At 33.7% G+C, this 26,013-nt stretch overlaps 1 protein-coding gene across 1 annotated transcript; it reads right to left on the reverse strand.

Moving 5' to 3' along the window:
• Positions 1-321: 321 nt before the first annotated feature.
• LOC127561838 (cysteine-rich venom protein-like) lies at positions 322-25,292 on the reverse strand. The gene is made up of 8 exons (XM_051997135.1): positions 25,251-25,292; positions 15,861-15,922; positions 14,071-14,190; positions 11,196-11,286; positions 9,604-9,749; positions 7,590-7,684; positions 6,567-6,655; positions 322-825 (listed from the first exon to the last, which is right to left on the reverse strand). The coding sequence occupies exons 2-8, from the start codon at positions 15,918-15,920 to the stop codon at positions 698-700; spliced, it is 729 nt and encodes a 242-aa protein (XP_051853095.1). The 5' UTR covers positions 15,921-15,922; positions 25,251-25,292; the 3' UTR covers positions 322-697.
• Between the last annotated feature and the right edge of the window lie 721 nt (positions 25,293-26,013).

Here is a 26,013-nt window from a genome sequence, read left to right on the forward strand (position 1 = left end):
TTTACAGAACCAGACCTATATCTTAATACCTGATGAAAAGCCTCTCTTTCTGTACTGGTAGAATTTTTCAGTAATATATTCTTTGACATCATAGGAAATGATCCCATACTAAATGAGGAGCCTGTTTTATTGAAAATCTTTCCCTTTAATTAAGGCTCTTGATGTTAACCTTGCAATGCCACATAGAACAATTTTTCTTCAAAATTTCCTCAGTTTCGTTGAAGTATAACTGTTCCTTTTCATTCCCAGGCACATATTTAATAATTTGCTTTAAAATGAAGGAAGTAAATCTGTCATGAAAGAAATAAACTTTTGGTTTTTATTAGTGCTATTTAAATGACCAATTTAAAATCATACACAAAATAGATAGCTAGGATTTATTATGCCCTGGAAAAATGGTAAGTATCAGAGATGGTCTTTGATCTGATTTTTCTTTTTTTAGTAATATCCAATGGAAACTTTTAATAGTACCAATAAGAAAACACACCTGAATACAAATTTATAGTGCTGTCATGTACTTCAAAATGAAAATGAACATTTTCCATATATGTTATATCAAATAAAAACAGGGATAGAGTTTGTTATAGTTTGGTGTATACATAGGAATTATACATATTGGAAATACAATGAGAGTGATATTATATAGTCTGAACTCTAAAATAATTTTCTCACAGTTGAGAGAAATTGGGATCCAAATCTATTTTATTTCACTGGTACACATGCATGTAGCTTTACAGTGAAGCTTGACCGGTGTGAAGTCACAAGTAAGCTGATCTTTCAGCTGTTGGCAATTTGAATATTTATCCTCATATCGACAAGGATTGGCTGAAGTGAAGTGAAAAGAAGGAAAGTTGTTATAAAACACAAGATATTTTGCTCATTGTATAATTTCAGAAATTATTTAAATGGGATTTTGGAAAATATAAAAGGCAAAAATAGGAAAGAATATACAATAAGGTCTCATTCATGCCTTATTCAATCAAAAAGCTTAAATTGCTCTCCATCTCCTATGCCATGTTCTTAATATATGATAATAGTGATATGAAAGAACTCTGAATTCTCAAATACTATGTAATATAATGGAAATCCACAAAGTCAGAAAGACTCTCTGAAAAAGCAGGTGATTCTTTTTGTCCAATTATTTTTTTGGCCACAACAGTTGTTGAAGTTTTTGTAGAACCTGACAAACCAGAGGTCCTTAAAGTATTGATAGTTATGAAAATTATGTATTCCAAGTGTAGTATTTACTACTGTGGTTTATGCTTCATTTAATCCATTAATAAGGATTTATTTAATGCCTAATAAATATGTTCTGGGTTCTGGGGATACTAAACTAAAAATAGATTAGTTTTTTTGCTCTCTTGGGTTTTCATTTGTTTAGAGGAAATAACGTATATGTATACTAAATAAATACAAGGTATTTTATAGAGACACTAGCACTTATATTGGGTGGTAGGATGCTTGGCAGGAAAACTTTTATGTAGAAGATAGAGCTGAGTTAGCTTTGACAGAAGTGAGATAAATTCTATAAGGTAGAGAATATGAAAGAATATATTCTAAGCAGGGGAGAAACAAAACAAAAACATAGAGACAGGATGGAGTTTTGTGTGTGACAAATGATACAAAAGTTAAAAAAAAAGATCCTGGATTCAAAAATAATCAACTTATACTGTGATAATGAGATCCTGTTTGTAAATTGTTTTGCAAACCATAAAGCACCATTTCCACCAAGGTAGAAATGAAACTACCTTTAATAGAGGTGCAACCCCCTACAACCCTCAGGCCTCCTATAAGTTAATTTTCCTTTCTAAAGTTATTTTAACATTCACTTTATATACTTTATATATTCGCGGTGTATATTCACTATATTTTGTATCTATAAAAGTATGGAAAGGATTGGAGAATGCAACACTGAATGATTGACTTTTGCATTTACTCTGTTAATGAAGATCAATGCAGGTAGAAACATAAATAAAATTATAATTTAAAAAGTATACTATGGATCACCTGGACAGAAACAGAAACATATGAGGGCCTCAATGATTAAGTCCAAGATAACTTTTGCTTTATTTTTCTGGGGTCCAGGTCTCTTCTATATGCTCATCCCATTCTGTTTTTCATATGTAATCTTATTCCATTTGAATGTAAGCCCCTAAAGAATAGGAACTTGCTCTTTTCTTTTTTTAAAAAAATTATCTATCCTTCCCTTAGACCAATGCCTGGTATACAATAAACTCTTAGTAAAGTCAACAAATATTTATTAAGTACATATCATTTCATATAAAGAAAAGCTAAATATTGTCTTTATCTGTAAATAGCCTACAGTCATGGAGGACACAATATGAAAACAACCATATACAAAGTATATCAATATGTATATTTGACACATATATGAAATATACATATGTTTTATAAAGCTGATATGAGATGAATTGGAGATAATCAACAAGAAAAAGTACTTTCAGGGGTGGGTTAGAGAAAACTTGAAAAAAAGATGGGAAGGTAGCTGGGATTTGAAGGAAGCCAGGGAAACTGCTCTGCCTCTATTCCCTTCCCTACCTCTTTTTTTCTCTTCCCCTTTCCCTTCTTTTTCCTTCTGCCCTTCCTCTTCCACTCCTCCTTTTCCTCCTTCTCCTTTCCTCTCTTTCCCTCCCTTCTTCTCTTTCTCTCTTTCTTCCTGACTCCTTTCTCTTTCCTTCCCTCCTTCTCTCTCTCTCTCTCTCTCTCTCTCTTTCTCTCTCTCTCTCTCTCTCTCTCTCTCTCTCTCCTCTCTCTCTCTCTCTCTCTCCTATATAAAACTGGAGTGAGGTCTTTAGTGGAAAGCTTTAGGGATCTTTGGTCTGCTGCTGTTTAATATTTTTTTATTACTAGGATGAAGACTAGATATATTAACCAAATTTACAGATGAAACAAAACTGGAAGGGATAATAGATCAGTCATTGGATGACAAGATTATAAAAAAAGAGATCTTTATGGGTAAGAACACTGGAGTTAATGTAATAAGATGAAATTAAATAGGGATTAATGAATGTGTAGTCTTATACTTGGGTTCAGAAATTGTCACAAATACAAGATATAGAGACACACCCAAACACTCTTTTTTTCTAAAAAAATAAAAAATAAAAAATAAAAGATCTTGGGAAATGGTAAGCCTAGAGTGAATCAACAAACTATGATACGGAATATGTTAACATAATTACACACTAAATTGACAGGCATCCTATCCAGAAGGAAAGAAAAGATAGTTCTCTTATATTCTGCTTTGGTGAAGCTACATTCAGAGTAAGGAGTTTGTTTCTATGAACCACATTTTAGTGTCTAGAAGACCTGAATTCAAATCTGGCCTCATAACTAGCTGTGTGACCTTGGGCACTTTTTGCTTCAATTTTCCTAACTTTAGATTGAAGATGATAAAAACAACTGTTTTTATTGTAATGGTCAAGAGTTAATGGGTTTAAAGCTTTTAGCACAATGCCTGATACATCGTAAACACTATATAAATGCTTATTTTGTTTCTTTCTGTCCCTTCCTAGAGAACAGAACTAAGAGCAATAAGTGGAAAGTATAAGGAGGAAACTTTAGGTTTTCTGTAAGGGTAGAGAGGGAGAATATCTCCGTACTTCCTACAAATGAGAGCTCTCCCAAAGTGGAATGATTTACCTTGGAAAATAATGGGTTTTCTTTCACTAGAAGCATAAATCAAAGACTGTATTGTGACTTATTTGGTATGTTGTAAAGAGGAATAGGAATCTTTTTCATGTAAAGATTGGGCTAAAGGGAATCTGTGATCCCTTTCATTTTTGAAGTTTTACAATTCTGTAGTCCTTTGAATGAATCCACTTTTGAAGAAGTATAAGAAGAGATTCTGTATATGCTATATATAATCTCTCTATATATATCTACATATCTATATAACTATATATATATAAAATACACATATCTTAAATTGTTTCCCCCAGTAAATTATAATCTCAGTGAAAGTAAGAATTATATGACTTTTCCATTTTTCTGTATAGGCAGGCATGCCATAGAGTCAGTGGTCAGACATAATCATGTGTAGTTCAGAGTGAAATTAATGCATTTTTCAGTGACTTTCTAAAGGTATTCCACCTGAAAAAAATCACTCTCTAACCAATCGATTAGAGAGTTTTTGGTGAGAAACTTTGTCTACCAATACAGATCTGTGTGTGCTCTGTAATTTATGGCCTTGAAGCTCTGAGAGATCAACTGACTTGCCTAGGTAAAAAGAAAAAAAAAAAGATTTTTGCAGAGGTTAACTTGAAACAAGGTCTTTCTAATACTGTGATTGGCAATCTACCCATTATATCAGGCTATCTCTATGTATTTTAACAGTTAACTTAAATCTTAATATACAAGGTCATTCATAGAGAATATTAAATATTTGTTGACTGACATTACTAGAGGGTGCCTTATTAACAAAAAATCTCTAAACAGTGTGATGCTGCTTTAGATTGTATATTGGTATGGGCATAATTGAAAAGATACCAAGAGTTACTCTGATCTAAGACAATGATCTAAGATAATTCCAAGGTACTCATAATAAAAAAAAAGCCATTCATCATTTGAGAGAAATGATGAAATCTGAGTAAAACTTTAAGTATAATTTTCTTACTTTATTTTTCTTGCTTTTTTGTAAATATGACTAATATGGAAATGTTTTACATAATTTCACATGTATAATTGGCATTATATTGCTTGCCTTCTCAGTAATTGGGGAATGGGTAGGAAAAAGGGAGAGAATTTGGAACTCAAAATTAAAAAAAGAAAAAATGTTAAAAATAAACAAATTAAAAAAGAAAAAGAAGAAAAGATATCAAACGTGGAAGATACCAAAGACAATCTTTGTCTAATAATAATTTTAAGGAAATTAGCACTTTATAATTACTATCTTGCTTAAAAATTATATAGCGTTGTTTATAATACATCAGTGAAAATAAAATATCAGGATCTCTTCTCAAAACAGAACTAAGAAGAGGTCAGAAAAACTTCAATGTACTATAGAATGGAAGAGTAAAAGAGGCATCACGATAGCTTCAAGCATCAGTCCTGAAGTACCTATGATTTCTTGGGCCAATTTAATGGCATTAGAATGTAATTTAAGGGCTTAGGATTTGTGTTTGATCCCCCAAATTTGTGCACATGAAGGTATGAAGAAAGGAACATCATCTGAGAACTAGAGTCTATTCTGACAAAGTTTTTTTGGTTTTGTTTTTAATTTTCATTAGTGATACATTGAGAGAGATTTACAGGAGAACTCAGAAAAAAGGAGAAGGTATATTGATAATTCTGAAAGTTTGACAAGATAGAAGCAGATGAACTACTGACTATGAGTGAGATGAAAAGAAAAAATGGATGTTGAATAACGAGATGCCACCTGGAGCTAATAGAAAATAATTGTGTCTGCCTTTGTTGCTGAGAAAGAAACTCTTGAAATATCTCGCTCCCCTCTCTTAGCACATTATGGCTCTCATGCTGAGTTTATAAATCATTTCTCATTTTTTAAGAGTATATTTGCTTCCTGGATTTGCTTTGTGTACTTAAAAGAAACAGTTTCTCTAAACTATTGTTCATTGTATGTGTGTTCTTGGGGGATTAACAGGAAGTGAGTAGGAGGCCATGGTCACTCAAGGACAAATTCACAGAGTAAGAAATTCTCTTTCTGGGGTTTACATCAGGTTTCCTTACCATAGCCTTGAGTAAAATTTTTTTTAAAAGTTTGCACATATTATTATAGTGCCCCCACTTCAGAGAAAAGATTAAATTAATTTAGATTGTCCAGACAAGATGATCCCAGAATTTTTTTTGGCAGGAGGAGATTTGGAATTAAAAGTGGAACACAAAAACTTCTCTGATGAAGTGGCCATAGACAATTTATGTTTTATTGCCTCTTCTTTCAGGAGTGGAATGAGGGCAGTGAATAAGGGAAAATATGTGAGTCCAGGGAGACCTGAATGGGAAAGAGTACTCTTCCCATACAAAATGGAAAGCCAGAGAGGATTAGTTGATTTCCTCCTTCAGCCAAAAAATTACTAACTTCTAAACATTGTCATCTGTTTATGTATGTATAAATGTGTATGTACACACACAAACACTATAATAAATTACTCCTAATTAGATTTTGATACATAACCTCTATGAATAGAAAAATTTCAGAGAGCTTCCTAGTTCTGTTCTGAGAAGACATTCTTCCTATTCATATCCAAAAAATAGGTAAGTGGAGTATAATGATCTCAGGCATGGGATATACATACATGTGAGTTAAAGTTTCATGACACTGATTTCATTGGTATCTATCTTTCATTCACCAATTCAGACCTCAGTACTTCTGGTGATTAAGCGTCTCTGAATTTAGCTCAGAGGCTACCATGTTGGTAAAATCTGCTTTCAAGTTAGCATAGAACACAAGGTCATCTCCATATTATGATGAAACATTGATGGAAAACTTTAGTTCTTTCTCTCTCATACACACAAGCACACATGCACTTCTCCTCAAGATAAAGAGAAACAAAGAGAATACAGTTCTCCTCTCCCATCCCTAAACTTACTACAGAGTCCATTATAGCAAGAATAAGGGCAATCAGCACATCTGTCACCTTTCTTGTAGGGTGTTGCTAATGAAGTAACTTCATTTCTTCTGCACAACAAAGGGAAAAATGTTTTAAAAGATTAAGTTTACCATAGACATAAAACATCTACAAAGCATAGCCCTCATAGAGACTGAATTCTTATAAAAATTTTATACACTGTATACAGAATTCTGATCCTGAATATCAAGCAATGCAAGTACCATATTTAGTCATTAAAGAATTCATTTTTGTATTAAAAATAAGACAAATAATTGTGTCATGAGAAATATGGCAAAAAGCAGAAAAATCATGAGAAAATATGACAAAAGATATGAATTGTGTTTGTATACAATTTGAAATGTGTCATTCTGTTTGATTTTCACAGCCATTTTAGGAGGCATAGTTTGTGCATATTGCTTTCATTTTCTTTCTGTAGATGAGGAAATAGATATAGAAAAGTTAAGTGACTTATGTCTTTATACTTGTCAAATACAAGGTTACTACTATATTTATTTGGCTACTTATCTACTCTGTTCCATTGACCCATCTTTCCATTTCTTAGCCAGTACCAGATAGTTTTAATAATTACTGCCTTTTAATAAAGTTTAAAACTGGTACTGCTGAACCTTCTTCTTCATTTTTAAAAATTTTAAATTAGCATATCAGAATTGAAGATAGTTTGGTTTCAAGCCTGTTTAAGTCCTAACTGATCATGGACTCTTGTTTAGTTTTACTATATATCTGATACATGCAGAAAGAGTGAGTCATATGTTGTTTTGGCCCAAGGGACAAAGCAATATAGATGGTTCTATGAGACCTAGTCCTTTGGAAACTCATTTGTATTCGTAACAGTATCTGAATGGTTTCTGTCTTTATCTCAGATTAAGATTTCACCTTGCTTAAATAAGGAGAACTAGTGAAGAAAAGTGTGTAGTATCTTAGAATATATTATCAATAAAGATCAGTGAAAAGTGATCAATAATAAATGACAATCATACTTACGCTGGACAGTATTGGCACACGTAAAAGTACTTATAGATATTGTTTGGGCAATAGGAAACACCACATCCAATTTTATAAGTTCTATATAAGATCATCTATAGATAAAAAAGATACATTGTTCATAATCCATATTTTTCATGTTAATTAGCAGACCACTTTATCCTACTTGCTTTTCCTGTCTCTTTCTTTCCTACAATTTTCCCTTTTCCCTTTATCTTTGACCTTTCCCTTTCCACAACGTAGGAAAGTAAATATTATCTCTTGATTTTTTAGCACTTTGCCTAGACACTTCTTTTCAATATCTCTCATATATCAGGGTTATTTTTTAAGTTATCCTTATCTCCCCCCCTTCATTAGATTGTAAATACTTAGAGGATAAGACCTGGATCATATTTATCTCTATATTCTCAAAATATAGCCAAAGAGTAATTTATGTAGGCACTTAATAAAAGGTTGTTGGATGAAATTAAATGGATCCTGATAACCTCTTATTTGATTTTCTTTCCAGGATTGTCTCCCTGTGGCTTCCCATATTAATGACCAGATAGGCTTTTCAGTCTTTACTGCCTCCTTTAGGGATAGGGACTGGACTTGTGATTTCATCAGTTCAGGGAAATCCTAGCTGAAGAATTCCCTCTACCAATGCAGTTCAGCACTTTTTTTCTGTAGCTTGGAGTCTCAGAGAAAGGCCTAGAATATTGAGACATTGCCTTGGCCAGACATACATAGCCAGAATGTATTTGAGGTTAGGACATAAACCCAACTGTAACCATTTCTTTCTTCATTCCATATGACCTCTCACTTAGATTTTTAGATATTTAAATGAACCCATGAAAATATAAATGGTAACCATTCTATACCTTCCCTGTCAATGCAATTTTCTCCAAGTCTTTCAACTGATCAATCAATAAACATTTATTAGACATTTACTATGTGCCAACAGTGTATTAATCACTGAGGATACAAAAAAGAAGCAAAAGACATCCCATGCCCTCAAGGAGTTTATAATTCCTATGTCAAAGGATCATAAGATCATTGATCCAGAATTGGAAGTGATCTCAAAGGCCATTTAGCCCAACTCTTTCATTTAAAGCTAACTAAAATTGGGGAAGCTAAATGATGATATTCTCAGGATCACTGAGGTGATTAAGTTTCAGAGGTAGGATTTGAATTCGGCTTCTCTGACTCCAAAGATAATGTTTTCCCAAAGTCCTTCATAGGGAATCTATTCAATGAGGGAATTCAACCAAAATAGATTTTCTGGCAATTTTAACATGTTAAAACACCACTGCAGCACTCACATTATTTGCTTGTTCTTCTATGGAGAAATTTAAAGTCCCCAGATCTATGAAATGCATTCTGAGCAATTAAGAAAGCTGATTAAAGAGGATACTATTACATGGCAAAGATGGGTTTCTGATTGGGGAAAATAATCAAAAGGAACTGGAGGAGTATTCTTCTTCAGAAAAAAGAAGCAGAAGATCACTATACAAGTTTTGCCTACTTAGTTTTGCCTGAGACTACTTGGGTCTTCTCAACATCTTTCTTCAATGTGTCATTTCTCAAATCACAAAGAAACATTGACTTTTTGGGAAAAAAGGACTGGGATGAGGTGCTTATTAACTCATTGGATCACAGATTCAGGAGTAAAAGGGACCTCAGGGTATCTTCTTATTTTATGCTAGTGGAAATGGGCTCAAGGAGATTGTGACTAATCTGAGGTCAACTATACTGTCAGAAATGGGATTTGAACCTAGCTCCTTTGGCTTCAGAGCCAATGTCTTTCCACTCTGACACTGACTCTCTGAAAGTCAAAGATCAAAAGTTTACCATATGAGGAATGGAAGTATCTATTTTGGAGTTGGATAAGATAGAGAAGAGAAAGATATTAGATTCATTCAACATTTATTCAACAAAGATTAGTGAACAGCTCACTGTGCTCAAAGCTCTATATTGGGTGATAAATTCTATTCTGTTAGAAATCAATGAAAGGTCACAGTGCTATAATTTATACCTGAATGTAAGCAAGATAATGACTTTTTTGGTTGATGGCCCCTATTCCATAAATAAAATTCTTTTTCTGTAGTTTCCAAGCAAGGATGACATCTTTCCAGCAGACAGACAAGCTTGATGCAAATACATTTTCACTACAAACTGTATCTGAGAAGAGAAAAATAGTTCAGACTCCCTAATTATACTAAGGATACAAAATTAGAAACAGAAAAAAAGGAAATGGGTATGTATTTGCTCATGGTTACTATTTGATGATGAACAATAAACATTCCCTGACAATGTCTTATTTTTTATATCTGGAAGGGAAATTTTGGTGCTTTGGAAGAGATATGACTTAAATTTAGGAAGAACCTGGATTTAAAAATTGGTGTAATACTTCCTAGTTTTGTCATTTCACTTCCAAGCCTCAATTTTCTTCTCTTAAAATGAAAACAATAAATTTTGCAAAAAGTATCTCACAGAATTGTGTGGAAAGACCATTGCACATGTTTGCTTGATCTTCCTCGGAAGTACAACTAGGTTGTCCCCATGGGGTCTTTTAAATTTCTAAAATTCTAGGATTCTTAATAGAAATTATAAGAAACTTAAGAGTTATATAAAGAATGAATATCAACATATGAAGATAGGTCTGAATTATTCCCAGGCTCTCAGATGACCCATGTTATATATTCTTCAGATTGTTACTTTCCAATCATTTCTACTTATTAATAGCTAACATTATTTTCCAACTACTTTATATACGACCTCCCTCATTTAGTTTTCCATCATTTCTTTCTCTGTATCCTTACTCCAAGCTTGAAGGTTTTTTTTTTATTCTGTAGTTGACCTCATAGCTATTTATACTTCTCTTAGATACTGAAATTCTAATTTTTCCCATATTAGTATATCTGTCTTAACTAAACCCACTGGCACATAAGAAAAGGAATTATGACATATATATCAATTCCAGTACTTAGTATATTTGGAAGGAGCAACTAGTCCCATGATTTTTTTGGTGATTAAAGAGGATGGAGGATGAACATTAGAGATCTCTGTCCATATTCTTAAGAAAGAGAGGTACCAAGGGCAGCCATCTTATAATTTTCTTCCTAACTGGAAGACTTCATCATGCTCCTATGCTGAGTATCCTTCTCTTATACTCCTACTTTTCCCTTTAAATATGTGATGTTTTCCCCCATTAGACTGTGAGGTCCTTGAGGCCAGGGTTTATTTTTTACCTTTGTTTGTATCCGCAGAACTGAATATATAATACTCTTTTGTAAATGCTTATTGACTGACTGACTGAAATATTATTACAGAAATCACTGCAAAAACTTCTAAGGTGAATTGATGAGCTGTATATTTATGAATTAAGGAAGAATTTAAGCTAGGGTATAGCAGATAGTGCTTTCTTCTTGTGTTTTTTGAGTAAATTATTATTGCTTATCAGAGTTTTTTTTTTTTTTAACCTTTTAAAACATTGTAAAAACTGTCAGTTCCCACTACATTTCCGTATCCTGGAGCAAAGCTCTGGTTATCTTTGCCACCATTAAAGTTCTCTTTTCAAGATAGTTCTAAAGTCTCAGAGTACATGTGATATAAATTTTTACTTACCACCAGTAGTTCTATTAGAAAATTCACTGACTTTCAACGTGCATTTATTTGCCCATCTTTGAGCATCTGAAGCAGCTTCATGACTCCATTCCTTAGTGGAAAAAGGACATATTTTGTTAGACTTTTTTATTCCAGAAGATGGGCCCTATCTTATTTTTCTTGCTTGAACTGATACAAAAATCTTCCCTCTTGATATGTGTAGCTCTAAATTCTTTCATTATTTCTACCATGTGTACTACTAGTAGTTTAAAAGCTTAAAGCTGAGATTTACATCCAGCATATGCCACTTGAAGAGCTGTTAGTGAAAACATGAAATAAGGTGTGTCAAGCTCTTTTCAAGCAAAATGCTATATATGTATATGTGTATTATATGTAGACATATCTATATGTACTTTTATATGTCCATTTGTACAATATTATGTAAATCACACATATTATCTGAACCTTTGTTTCCTCATCTTTAAAATCAAGAATCAGACTAGATGGCATCTAAGATTACAATTTGAAATCTGGAGATTTTGTGATCAGTTACTGAACTCTCTGACCCTGGGAAAACTGGAGATAGATCTCCTGCATTTATTGATGTGGTATTATATGAATCCTGTGGATTTGCGAGATAATTGTGTTAGACTCAGATTCCAAATTTATTGTTAGTATTTTAGAAAATCTTAACTATGATTCACCTTACATAAAGATAATAACAATCAGTGGAAGAGTACCATGAACTTTTACTAAGGTCCTCCTCTGGGGTGAATGGAATGATAGTATTCCTCTTGGACCTGCTGATGGTCAATTTTATTATTTCTTTTGGTAGCAGGTGGTGAGGGAAGGGGGTGCCCCTCTTCAATGAGGTAATTGTTAATAAGAACCACGAGAACAGATATAAACTTGTTGATCTCAAGTCACTGCAGAATAATCATTGAATTGTTTTACCTGCAGAGACAATCAGTGGCCTTGACTCCAAGATGTCTTTGGGACTGACCTTTTTGTTTTAAGGAAAAGAGACAGAAATTTATGGTATAGTGCCTGGCATATAAATGCTTGATCACTGACTGGCTGACAATATGGTAAAGTATAGTCTGCCATTTATAAACAAAATTATCTAAAACTTAGACTCAAAGGATTTATGAATTATGATTGAATTATGGCTTTATACTTACTACCTAACCTTTAATATTTATATCTTAGTCATTGAACATATTGTTTTCCTGGTTCTACTTATTTCACTTTGTACCAGTTCATATAAATCTTCCCATATTTTCTGCATTCATTATATTTATTGTTTCTTATGATCTAATAATATTCTATTACATTATATATCACACCTTATTTAAATATTCCTTGACTGATAGACATCTACCATCTTTCTTTCTTTCTTTTTTGCTACTATAAAAGGTTTAGCTATAAACATTTAGACATATATGATATTTTTCATTTTTATCACTACCTTCTTTTGAGTATATTCCTAGCACTGGAATATTTGGACTAAAGGCTCCAGCATATTTCTAACAATGACCTAGAAGGAAGAATTTGGATCAGGGATATCCTGATATGTGATTAGGATGTATGTGTGATTAGGATATATGTCATAGATTAGAAAAGGAGACAGTTTGTAGTATAGGAAGAGCAAGGGACTAGTTTATTACTTCTTTGTATCTCCACTGATTAGCACAATATCTGAGTTGGCTTCTTAGTACAGAGTCCAAGGAGATGTAGGCAATGAAAATGATGGCTAGAGCACAGACAGTATGATATGGAGACAGTGAGAAGTGGATTTTAAAAATCATAAAACTGAAAACTCATATAAAATATAGATATAGAGTTTAAAGAGATCTTACATATTTAGTGCTAGAAGGCTCCTCAGAAATTATTTAATTTGATTCCATTTTTCAGATAAGAAAATTAAAGACCAGAAAAGTTAACTGATTTGTCTGAGATTATACAGTTCATCGATGGCAGATTCAGGATGAAAACTCTCATCTTCTTATTCTCAATTTAATGTTCTTTTCATACTGTTTTTGTTTCCTTTTGTAAGCCTATGTGACCTGACATTCCTATGTTTCTTCTTTTAGTTAATTCTTATTTCAATTTATGCCTGTATCTTAAAGTGTTTATTATTGGAAATAGACTTCCATGTACCACGAGGGAAAGAAAAAAAAAACCTGGATCCTTATATCTATAAGAGAATTTCAGTTAGTTAAAAACCTTTCACATATTACATATATCTTATGTCAGAATGGTGATCTCAGTATCCCAAGGATACTCTTTATTAAACCTCAAAATATTCTGTACATACAGGTTCAGATTAGAATAACATGAGAAAAACAAACAAACAAACTAGTTTACATCCATAGAGTTTTGAATGAAACCAAGCTAAAAGACAACAGGCAGCCAGGGCAGAACTTCCAGAAAACTGTTAACATTACCATAGCCTTAATATAGATAATATAACCTTAATCTAAATAACATAACCTTTATATATATACATCAAAAGTTTCATATATATATATATATATATATATGAAACTTTTGATGTAGTGTAATTCTACCTGAGTTACTGGGTGACTTAGAAGGGGATTCTTAATAAGCTTTGTGTTATGGACCCTTTGGTAGTTTGAGGAAACCTTCTAAAGATAATGTTTTAAGTGCATAAAATAAAAACCATGGAATTACAAATGAAACCAGTTACAATGAAATACATTTTATCTATATCTCTATCATATGGATATATCCTTGATCACAAAGCCACTGACTGTGAACTACTTCCTAAAATATGTTAGTTCTATTTCTTAAACAGAAAGAACATGTATCCTGCCTATTGTCATGGAGTTACTCACAAAGATTTTATATTTTTCCCTCTCTCTGTATGACTTACCATTTTCAGCATATTGCTAGCTGTTGGGATCACTGATCTTCTAATGTTATTGTGGCAATCAAGGATTTCCTTTTGTACCTCTTCTTTCATAGTGGATAAATTGCAATCAAGTGTGAAATTCTAATAGAAAATAATACAAAGATCAATTTGTTATTTGCTATGTTCATCCCAGAACTTAGAGTTGTTTGTCATGGTGTTCATTAAAATATTTCTGACTTAATCTAGCACTGTCATAGATCCCTTTGACAATCTGATAAAACCTATGGGCCCTTTTCAGATAATCATCTTGAATGTATAAGGTTGCAGAGAAAAACCAATTTTATCTATATCTATATCTATATCTATAGATAGAGAAATTTTTTTTTCCTGAGGCAATTTGCCCAGGGGGTATTAAGGAACACCCAGCTAGGAAGTATTAAGTTTCTGAGGTCAGATTTGAACTCATGTCCTCTTGACTTCAGGGCTGGTGCTCTAGCCACAGCAATACCTAGCTGCCCCCAAATCAATTATATTGAAACAAATATGTATTTTTCCACATCCAAATCTATTTTTGAACAACTTGGGAATCCATAGACTCCAATTAAAGAACCTCTACTTTTAGGGTAATGTTTGTTGTTGAACAGGAGTCAGGATAATTTAGCAATATATGTATCCTAAGGTATAAGTTTTCCTGGAGGGTTAAAATATTTAATGCTGACTTATAAAAGTATCATCTGAGTTCTTAGCTTAAAATAATATTTATGATAATATTTTTGTGATTCTTTAAATTTTTAATCTGAATTTGTGATTTTTTTGGATGACAAATTTGATCTTCCTAAAACCATATGTCTGACATGTCAATATTAAAGTAACTCAGATGGCTCCCAATTACCTCTAGGATCAATTACAAGCTCTCTTCTATGATATTCAAAATTTATCATAACCTAGTCCACTTTCTACTTTTCCAATTTACTTATACTTAATACTATACACTCTACAACCCAGTGATACTGACTGATTGTATTCCTTACCCAAAGTACTCCATTTCTTGACTCTGAGTATTTTCATTGATTATTCTGTAATTTTCTTCTTTATTTTTGTTGTCTAGCTTTCCTAGCTTCCTCTAAATTCCAGCAATAATCCCTGTTTTCTACAACAATCCTTTCCCCAATTCCCCTTAAGTCTAGTGCCTTTGATTATTTCTAATTTATTCTGTATACAGGATTTCCCAAAATTTTAAAGTTTTAATAGATATAACCTGCATTAAGATTTTGGGAACACTTTGAATATCTTGTTTTAACATAGTTATTTACATAATAAGTGTTTGTTGAATAACTGGTGTGGGGAATTTTTGGTATAGAAACTGTATGGGGCCATGAGAGGTTAAATGATTTGGCTATGATCAGCTGGCCAGTGTGTTTCAGGGGCAGATCTTGAACTCAGGTTTTTCTAACTCTCTGAAAGGCTGATTCTTTAAGCATTACTACATGAGATCTTACAGTTTCTGATGCCATTTTGAAGTTTATATATAATTTATATAATACTCATTTACTATTAAAATAATTAATATCTCGTGTTTTCTTTTTGTCCCATTCTCTAGCCCCTAGCTTTGTTCTGATTCTTGACTTATCATGGCATTAATAATGGATTCTTTCAAGAATCCCTATGAAGCCCTTTTCTTTTTTATGAGAATCCTCCAAATTGTAACTCTCTACCCACTCCACTCAGATCAGGTTAGCCTCTTCTGCTATGTTAGGTAGGTCTTTCAAGGATTGGCTCCCTCTTCCATTAGAAACACTTGGGATCCTTACCAGTCCTGCAGATTGATGGATCATAGTGGCTAGACACATCAGTACATAGAGTGAGCCCATCCCTGAAAGAAAGAAAAAGTAATTTCTTTTACTTCAAATATCTGTTTAGCCTCCAGGGTTCCTTTGAAATATCACTTACCAGCTGTTCAGGGCATTTAGCTAAGTCTCTTGAGTGATATTCAGAATTTTCTTTTTAAATTGATCCCTTCATATTTATCCTTACAAACTTCCTTGCCATATGGATACATTTCTACTCCTGGAACTTGAAATGGGTAAAATGATTTCTGCAGTATTTACATTCCAGCCCATTTTTTTCTTCCTGTTTCTGAAAAGATATTTTTTATCCTTGTGAATTATATTAACTATGAACAATCTTTCTCACTCTCTCTCCATATATATGTATATATATGCATGCATATTTATGCCCACACACAATTTGAAAACAAATTTTTACCTCTCTAAAACTTTTAATTGCCTTTTGACACCTCTAGGCATATCTTCCTAAAAACTCTTAGACAACGATTTTCAAGAATCACTCATCACCATGGAACCCTAAAATATGTCTCCCTCAAGTCCAAAATGCAAATGTATTTATGTAAAAACTGAAAACCCAAGATATTGTACATCTAGCTTTTAGAGGAAACAACTCAGCCATTATTTCATGATGAGCTCATTTGTATCTTTTAATAATCACATCAGCTCAATAAAACTTCTTTGCATAATTCTGATAGTTATTTTCTTTACCTAGCCCCAAGGAACTAGTTTACTTTCTGATTATTGTAGAATACTGACTGGCAAATTAGAATAAATAAAAGTGTAGTTTAATAAGCATCATCTTATCTAAAAGAGAGATCATATATCTGCAGGTGATCCTAGAGGATATTTCTCCAAACCCTTCCTTTTATAATTGAAGAAACTGTAACCTAAAAAGAATAGGTGACTTGCCTATGGTCAGAATATAGTAATTGACAGGTAGAATTTGAACCCAGAAACTTTAGATACAAAGGATAGAAGAAAGCATGGTTAAATTGCTGTACTCATAATTTGGTTAGATCTGTATTCAAGTGCTGCCTCTCATATTTTTGCTTTGTGAACCTAGGCAACTCATTTAACTTTGATGTCTCAGGTAACACTTGGAAATTATAGATTGCAGGGGCAGCTGGGTGGTGCAGTGGATAGAGCACCAGCCCTGAAGTGAGGAGAACCTGAGTTCAAATCTAACCTCAGACACTTAATACTTCCTAGTTGTGTGATCCTGGGGAAGTCACTTAACCCCAATTGGGGAAAAAAAAAGGAAATTATAAATTACAAAAAGATATTAGCCTATGTTGGTAAAGGGAGGTTTTTCAAAATCTGGTTGATAAAATTAAATACAAATTTATGTTACATTAACTCAATTGGGCTTTCATTGCACCAAAGCAATCCTTTTATAATTGCTTAAAAGATTCAGTACACCTAGGACAATTCTCATTTTAGATCTTTTAATCCGCTTCTACCATTTGAGGCCATGCCTGTTTGTTTCTCTTTCCCCCTTAACATCTTCCTCCACTATTTTTTCCTTACTTCTATATCTGATATCCCTTTTCCTTACTAAGCAAAACTTCTTTGTGTATACCCTTAATTCTCTTCTCTCCAGTTTTCTTTACCAGAGCATCTCTTTCATTATTCTCTCTTTTACTTGTATCGTTAATCTCTCCCTTAATTTTAGTACCTAGTTTGCTGTTTACAAAATTAGCATGTCTCCTGTTAGGGGAAAAAAAAAAACTTTTACTTGATTCAACTATCACAATTTGTCCTAAATATTTCCTCTCTTTCTCAGCTAAACCTCGTATATTAGATACCTCTACTTTTTCATTTCTTAGCTCTCTGTACTCTAGTTTATACATTCATTATGCAATTTAAACTGCCCTCTGTCAAGTTACCAATGATCTTTTAATTACCAACTCTAAAGTCATTTCCCCCAATTCTTATCTTTATTTTAACCTTTCTATAACATTTGCCACTGTCAATCATCCTCTTTTCTAGGATTCCTTTTTCTTTCTAGGTTTTCATGACATTGTTTTCTGTTTTTTTTTTTTAACCTGTCTGATCCTTCTCAGTCTCTCCTGAAGAATATTAAACTAGACTTGTAAGTTTTTGGCTCTTCCAAAGTGGTAGAATCTAGGGAGAAGTGGGTTTACTATTCTCTAATACTGTGCACTAGTATATGAGCTAACACAAGCATTCTTTTCAGTCCTGGAACTGTGATCAGGGTCCCTACATCCCTGTAGCTGACTAGAAGCTTGTGTTTCTCCTCACTCTTGAACTAAGACACAAGATTGCAACCTAGATCTAAAAAAGGCAATGCAAAAACTTACTGCCCTAGTGACAGCAAAAAGACCCTTACCATCTGTAGGCTGAGAGGTCTGAAAACTACCACACCTATCACAGACTGAGAAGTCTCAAGATCAATTTCTTTGCTGGGTCCTAGTCTGTTCTGGTGTGGTCTTCATGGAATGTCCTCCTTTTTCACTCTAGTGCAATAGACTTTTCCTGCTGACTTTTTAAGATATCTTGGGCTGGAAAATAGTTTCACTCTTTATCTTTGTGGATTCTGTTGCTCTAGAATTTGTTTAGAGTCATTATTTTAAAGGTATCTGAAAGGGATTGGGGAGAGCTCAAGTAAATTCCAGCTTTTACTCTGGCCATCTTGGCTATGCCTTCCATGGTAATTAACCAAATGGCCAAGGAATTAGGGTGACTGGTCTTGCTGTACAGCAATTGTAATTTCTTTTTATATTTACTTTGGTTTAGATCTGGAGGACTAAACTTTTAAGCAACACTTTTTAGTGTTCAGTAAAATATTGAATGAATGAATTAAAAAATATATTTTGAGTTTACTCAGTACAAAATATTATGTTAAGTGTTTGGGATACAAATAGAAACTTGAATTGGTCTCTGCTGTCAAGGAGCTCACATGATATAGATGATGCTTGACAGGAACCCTTCAGATGTAACTCCAGGAATCTGTGATTATTGGCAGATAACGGTGTAGACTTGTTAAAGTTGCTTGTCAAAATAGAACCTGGAATGTTGATTAATGCTGGATTGCTAAACAAAACTGTTGCCCTCATAACAAGAGGCAAGTAAAGTTTTCACCCTCCTCTCTAAAAACAAAGAGGGAGAGGGAGAAGAGGAGGGGATATAAAATTTTCTTTCTGAAATGAAATCTCTTCCTCAAAGCTTTCTCCATAAAACTTGATTTTATCTGGCAAAGAATTAACTGCCTGAACCAGAGTCAGAACTATTTCCCCATCTCCTGTATTTTGAATCACACAGTACGATCCTTGTTAAACTAAATATTTCAATAAAATTTTGTGGGGCTAGGCCCCCTTACAGTCTCAGATGTTCAGTTTTTCACTTCCTAGGATTGTTTAATTAGACAAACAAGAGAGTAAGGAGGTGGACTATATGAATGAGTAGCATTCCCAGATTGCATAAACATTAACAGGTCTTTCTTCATTCTTGATGATAAGCCAGGAATCTTTCTCTCAATCTCTCTCTCTCTGTTTTCTTTCTTCCTTCCTTCCTTCCTTCCTTCCTTCCTTCCTTCCTTCCTTCCTTCCTTCCTTCTTCCTTCCTTCCTTCCTTCCTTCCTTCCTTCCTTCCTTCCTTCCTTCCTTCCTTCCTTCCTTCCTTCCTTCCTTCCTTCCTTTCCTCTCCTCTGTCTTTCAATACTTTCTCCCCTATTATCCCCCTCATTACTCTTTCTTTTTCCCTTCTCCCCTCCCCTTCTTTTTCTTCCCACCTTTCTCCCATATTTCCTCCTCTTTCTTTCCCCTTTCCCCTTTCTCTCCCCCTGCCTTTCTACCCTTCTTTGTCTCTCTGTGTCTCTCTCTTCTTCCCCTTCCTTCTTCTTCTTTCTCCTCTATCTTTTTCTGACTTTTCTCTGTCTCTCCCCTTTTCTCCCCTCTTTGCTTCTTTCTCTTGCTCTTGTATCTCCTTGCACTTCTCTCTTTTTTTTCCAACTCTCCCCTCCCCATTTTATTAACAGAATTTTCTACTCACCTGACAGTATTCTGAAAATATTTCCTAGGGAGAGAGAACAGTCACCCAGGACTCCAAGCAATGGGGGACTCTACATGTAGTACAAATAAAGGCTAAGAATCATATTGCTTCCTGTGAACTGACTGTTTTTGTGCTGAAAACCTTTGAGATAGATGGGTCTATCTATCCATTTCCCTAATCTATTAATTGCTCCTCAGGTATTTGACACCAAGTTGTCCAGGTAGTCAGACAAAGACATACTAAAAGAGAAAAGCTGAGGAAATCCTTTCCTGGCCCACACTTCAAGGGAGTTATAACCCTGCACAAAGTAGAGGAGGGTGGAAGACCAGGTTTGTGGCAGTTTTGGGATTAAAGTGTTTATTCTAGGATTAAAAGATTAACACGACATAAATAGGAAATCAGGTACTGTCTGTGACAGTGGGGTTACTGTATAGCATTTCTTATCCCATGGGTTAAGAATCAACTTCCAGGTAAGTCCACTAGAAGCAAACTTTTTTCATTTCAGCTTTCTTATTTCAGTTACTTCTCTTTTTTTCCTCCTGAAAGCTCACCCTGGAAGTAGCCATATAATGCTTCTTGGAAGCTCAAGAACATCCTAATCCCCTTAGTCCAGGGGTCCTCAAACTTTTTAAATAGAGGGCCAGTTCACTGTCCCTCAGACTGTTGAAGGGACAGACTATAGTAAAAACAAAAACTTAGTTTTGTGGGCCTTTAAATAAAGAAACTTCATAGCCCTGGGTGAGGGGGATAAACGTCCTCAGCTGCTGCATCTGGCTGCCGACCATAGTTTGAGGACTCCGCCTTACTCTTTTGATCTGATTTTCCTCTCTTTGATAATAAATTCACCCAGGACCTTTCTCAATTCACCCCCTTCTACCAAAACTCACCTAATTTGTGTCAAGGAACTGGAAGATGTTACATTAGCTGTTAAAGTTCAATGAGTTATACTTTTCAGAAAAAGAGGCTAACAGTAGCTATTATTTCTATCTAGTTTTAATTTGCTTTATAAATATTAGTTCATGTGTGTTTCATAACAGTCCTGAGAATGAGGTGCTGTTATTATATACATTTTACAGATGAAGAAGCTAAGTTAAATAGAGATTGTGTGATTTGCCTAAAGTCACAAAGCCAGGTAAGTGTCTGGGGTCAGATTTGAATTTAGGTTTTTCTGACCCAAGGTTCAACGTTTTATCTATCCACATCACTACTTAGAAGCCTCTGTAACATAACAGGATATCATTAACTTCAAATGACTTTAGGATCAAATGTTTGTCTTATCACTAAGTCTAAACCATATTTAAAGGCACAACACCTGATTTTCAGTAATTAGTAGGTTGAATTCTCTCACTCTTTACAAGTGATGTTTCTAGACAGAAAAGTTTCTCACTTAACATTCAATTTTAGCAAGTTATGCATTAATTAAAAGAAAGAGGCAGATTGATGGATAAACCTCACAGAATAACTGTTTTAGAACTGAATATGATCCTAAAGATGACCAAGTCTAAACTCATGCTTTATATCTCCATTTCCATCTATATCTATGATTATTTATCCATAATTTTACTGCATTGAAATTACTTAGTTATTCTAACTAAGAAATCTTTTAGCTTTGGAATTTCATTTATGAGTACTAGGCAGGTAAGAGATACTTTGGGGGAACAAGGAACTCTTCTCAGAGCCCTTTCAAATTTCCCTGTCAGATTTTATTTTGTTTGGGCTCTACTTCCAGTGAGATGACTTTTAAGATTCCCTAAGTCAGTAACATGCTATATGAGAGCATTGAAAGTAAGAAGGCTTAGTGTTGGAGAGGAAGGAACTTATATTTGATTTTTGTTCTATCTCTGACTTTCTCAGTGACCTGGAGCTCTGCACATCTTATGGAAAAATCACAAGACAGGCTCTACTTGAAGTCATCAGACTGAAAAATTTTGATTTAATCATGCTTGAGCTAAACAAGAGTGTAAAATAAAATGTCAGTGTACTTTGGAATGACAAGTTAACTCAGAGATCATCAAGTCCAATCCCCTTATGTTGTAGAAGAGGAAACTAAATCTCAGAGAGGTAAGTAACTTGCTCAGAATCACACAGGCAGTAAGTGGTTGAGCAAATAGAGTTCTCCTACTACAAATCCATCTCTCTCTTTCCACTACTATACTGCTATAGCTAAAAAATAAAATTTATGCACTTAGAAGAAGAAAATTTCCTCTGATTTTTCTTTCCCAACATGATTCATAAGGCATGTGTCTTAAAAATAAATTTATTAGAGGAAAAAAAGTCTAAGCCATTAAATACGACAAAAAGTCAGGCAAACAAATTTGAAATTTTCATAAATGTTATTGGAAATATTGTTTGACATGCATTCTTATTGTTGATGAAACTCTCCCTCAGCTTGTAATATTAGCATATCATCTATGAAGTCATGAGGACAATAAAGACATTTAAAAACAAAAACCCCCAAAAAACAAACAAAAAGGAAGTATATAATTAAAATTATATTGTTAACAAAGAAACTCCCAAAAACAAACAAAAAAGAAGTACTCAATTAGAATCATATTGTAAACATACTTGGGAGAAACAGATTGGTAGGCTGAAAGGGGAAAATTTTCTATTTTTCATATAAATAAGAACATTGAACTAGAATCCTTTTTGGACCTAAAAGGGAAAATCAAGTCCAGACTAACTTCACAGAAAATTCATGGTTTTGAAGTATCATTCCTACCTAGCCACTTATACCTATAGCTGGAAGTTTCTCATTAGAAATATATTCCTTTGATCCCTTCTTCTTGTTTTTAGCATCATGAATCCTCATTCAGGTAGGAGAATCCTCATACAGCCTGTCCAGTCTTATTTCAATTAAAAGATGGGGAAGCTGAGGTTGAAGTTCATTTTGTCTTAAAACAGTCACTCATGGGAGAGATCACATAGTAACCTAATGCTAGTTCATGTTTATATAGTTTTTATGGTTTATAGACTATTTTTTTACACCACTGAAATATTTAAAATGCTTATTATTAAATCCAGTTTATAGATGAGGAAACTGAGAACTCAGAGGGATTACATGATTTGCCCATGGCTGTATGGCTGCAAAGTAGCAGCCTTGGGATCCCCTTGATTCCCAACTCCATTCCTCATTCTACTACACTTTTCCCCTTCACTAAGATGTTTGTGACTGACATCTGGAGAGGGAGTCAGCTGAGAATGTAGTACTTGGAAGGACAAATGGGAGGGCATAGCTGTGAAAGACAAATTATATTCCAAGAGCTCTACTTGACAAACATGTCAATTTTCATTCTCCTGATGCTTGAGAGGACATTAGTGGCCTATAATCTATTTGATTCTGTATCTTCTAATGCTGCATCTTAGAATTTTACTGCTTTGCTTTGTTAAAACTTTGTTTTAAATCTTATAAAGTTGAACATGTTATTTAGAATATATAATTTCTATTCTTTATTGTTTTTTGTAATTTAAAAATTGGAGTTTTAAGATATTTTCTTATTTAAAAGAGTTTTTGAAAAAAATGAAATCGTGATGCTGTTTGAAAGGGTGCCTTTGAAATGTGGTTTGACATAGTGAGTTGTCTTGGATCATTTCTTTGGTTATAAAATGGTTCTCATGGCACACACCTTGTTCACACACTTGCATAACACCTGGTTTGTCAATAAACAAGTTTTTCCATATTCCCATTCTCTAGGATTAATGTCTCTAATATCTTTTAAAGATAACACCTGCTGACACCTCCAGAAAAACATTTTCTCTAGCAGCTGTTCTACTGCTATCACCTGTCAGTTCTACTGGAATCTCCTTTCACAACCCAAACTATTATTTGGAAGCAGGATTCCAGTTTCTTGAATTACATCTTTCAAGCTATCAAATTTTCAGAATAGAATTGTAATCATCAGTTCACTGACTGGTATTGGAAACACATTTAAAACAGATGTGGACTAAGCAATCTAGAAAAGACTGAGCTCAAGATATTCTGCAAATTGGATCCTGAACCAGAAGATGTTTTTCCCTCCTGATAGATGTTTCCTTTTCTTTCTTTCTTTCTTTTTTTTTTAACACCAGTGGAGTAACATTTCGCCTTTGAAGTTCTTTAATATTACCAAGGTAGGCTTTACACTTCTGGTTTCTGTGACTACTCATGATGGTGACCATTTACAGAGAACATTCTTATCCCCAAACTAAGGAGCTGAGTCTTCATGTACTTTCTCCCATGTCCTCTTCTTTTATTTCCTTTCTCTTTCTTGTGCTTTCTTTGTTTTTGCTTCTCTCCCTTTATTTTAGTTCTTTAGATAACATTTTAAAAAAATATATTAACTAAATATGGCAGTTTAGATTATTATACATTTGCCCTATATTTCAAGTTTTAAATTTTTTTGTTATTTTCATCAATATTGCATTAGATTCTTGACTAAAAAGACATTTTAATAAAGTTAATTAAATCCTTACAGAGGAAAATCTTCTTGAGAAGATATAATGAAATAATGGAATCTCTCTAGAGATTTTCATGTTTCTAACTTTGTGAAAAGCTTTCTCTTCTCAGCTTTCTTGTTTTTCTTCTCTCTAGGTTTCTGTATCTCTCCCCTTTTTTTCTTTCTCTTTGATTATTTCCATTTCTGTGTATCTCTCTGTCTCTGTCTTTGTCTATCTCTGTTTCTCTGTCTCATATCTGTGTCTGTATCTGTCTCTCTTTCACACACACACACACACACACACACACACACACATACACACACACACACACAAACAAACATATACAAACTTGTCTTGATTCCTTACTTTCAAGATTGAATATATTTTCCAAAATTGTAACTGTGATCACCAAAATATAAAGGCTCATCAGGACAGAGATTTTTGTCTGTCTGTCTCTCTACCTATCTACCTGAGTGTCTTCTATCACTCTATATTTTTCTAGTGACCTGGGGCTTGGTTCTAATTAATATTTTCTACAAGTAGAGTCTCCTTTTTTTTCTTAGGAGTTTTAGGTTGAGTTGAAAAAGTTGTTCTATAATATTAATTCTTATCTTTCTTTAAAACCCAAAGTTTACACAGATTATTCTTATACTAAACCCACTAAATTTACCTTAAAACATTTGTTTTAGAATTTTAATATGAAATATGCACCTAAACAAATGTTCTCTCTAGGATAGGCAAAATAATAAAAATGTGAAATACATTACATTGTTGGTAGAGAATAAATCATCTCTTCTTTTCCAACCATCAGATATTATTCCTAAGATTCCTTTGATGAACAGGGTAGTGAAACATTCAGTTTATATGGCATTCTTTTTCCTACTTTCTAAAACAATCTACTATCACTGAGAATAATATTGTTCACATTACCTTTTTATCTGAGAAGAAATTTCTTTGGCTTCTCTGGAAAGTTTGGTGTTGTCTCTTTCCTTTACTGACACTGTATATATATAGTGCAGCTGCTTCCTGCTTTGCAACTATGCGTAAAAAAAAGTTAACATCAGAGTATTTTAAAAATCTCTGGAAGGCAGATTCCAGACGTAATTAAAAGTAGACTAGTTTTATATTTAAATAATAATGATAACTCTTATTTATACAGCAAATGAGGTTTACAAGTTTATACTATATGTTTCGATCCTCAAAAAACCCAAACAAACAAAACTCTGTGAAGTATGTCCAATCATTTTTAATATTTTGGGGCAGCTAGATAGTAACAATGAATATAGCACTGGCCCTGGAATCAAGAGGACCTGAGATCAAATCATAGCCTCAAACATTTATCAGCTGGGCAAGTAACTTAGCTTCATTTGTCTTCAAAAGCTATTCCCTCTTCTCCCCATATTTTGTGGATGAAGAAACTTTAGAGAGAATTAATGACTTCTCTAGTATCATACAGCATTGGAAGCAAGATCTAAACCCAGGTTCTCCGACCTTTAATTCTAACATTCTATTCACATTGTAATGCTACCTTTCACTATTTCTTCTCCTTTTTTTGGTGTCAGGAAATTACTCTCTACTACTGACTAATGTGGCCCAGAAGCCCCTATTTGTCTTGGCTTCTGTGCTACTTTTTAGTTGATTAGAGCCAGTTTGGGAGATGGAATTGGGTGTGGGGGAGATGGGTGATGGCTTG

This window comes from Antechinus flavipes, chromosome 4, assembly GCF_016432865.1.
Source record: "Antechinus flavipes isolate AdamAnt ecotype Samford, QLD, Australia chromosome 4, AdamAnt_v2, whole genome shotgun sequence".
In the NCBI taxonomy this organism is placed as follows: domain Eukaryota; kingdom Metazoa; phylum Chordata; class Mammalia; order Dasyuromorphia; family Dasyuridae; genus Antechinus; species Antechinus flavipes.

Excerpts from the sequence above, each read along its gene's own strand:
- LOC127561838 (XM_051997135.1), bottom strand. The coding sequence starts at position 15,920 with ATGGGCTCACTCTATGTACTGATGTGTCTAGCCACTATGATCCATCAA. Across the intron at positions 11,287-14,070 it reads CTAGCAATATGCTGAAAATG|GAATGGAGTCATGAAGCTGC; the intron begins GTAAGTCATACA and ends TTTTCCACTAAG. Across the intron at positions 6,656-7,589 it reads GTGTGCCAATACTGTCCAGC|AAGAAATGAAGTTACTTCAT; the intron begins GTAAGTATGATT and ends TTTGTTGTGCAG.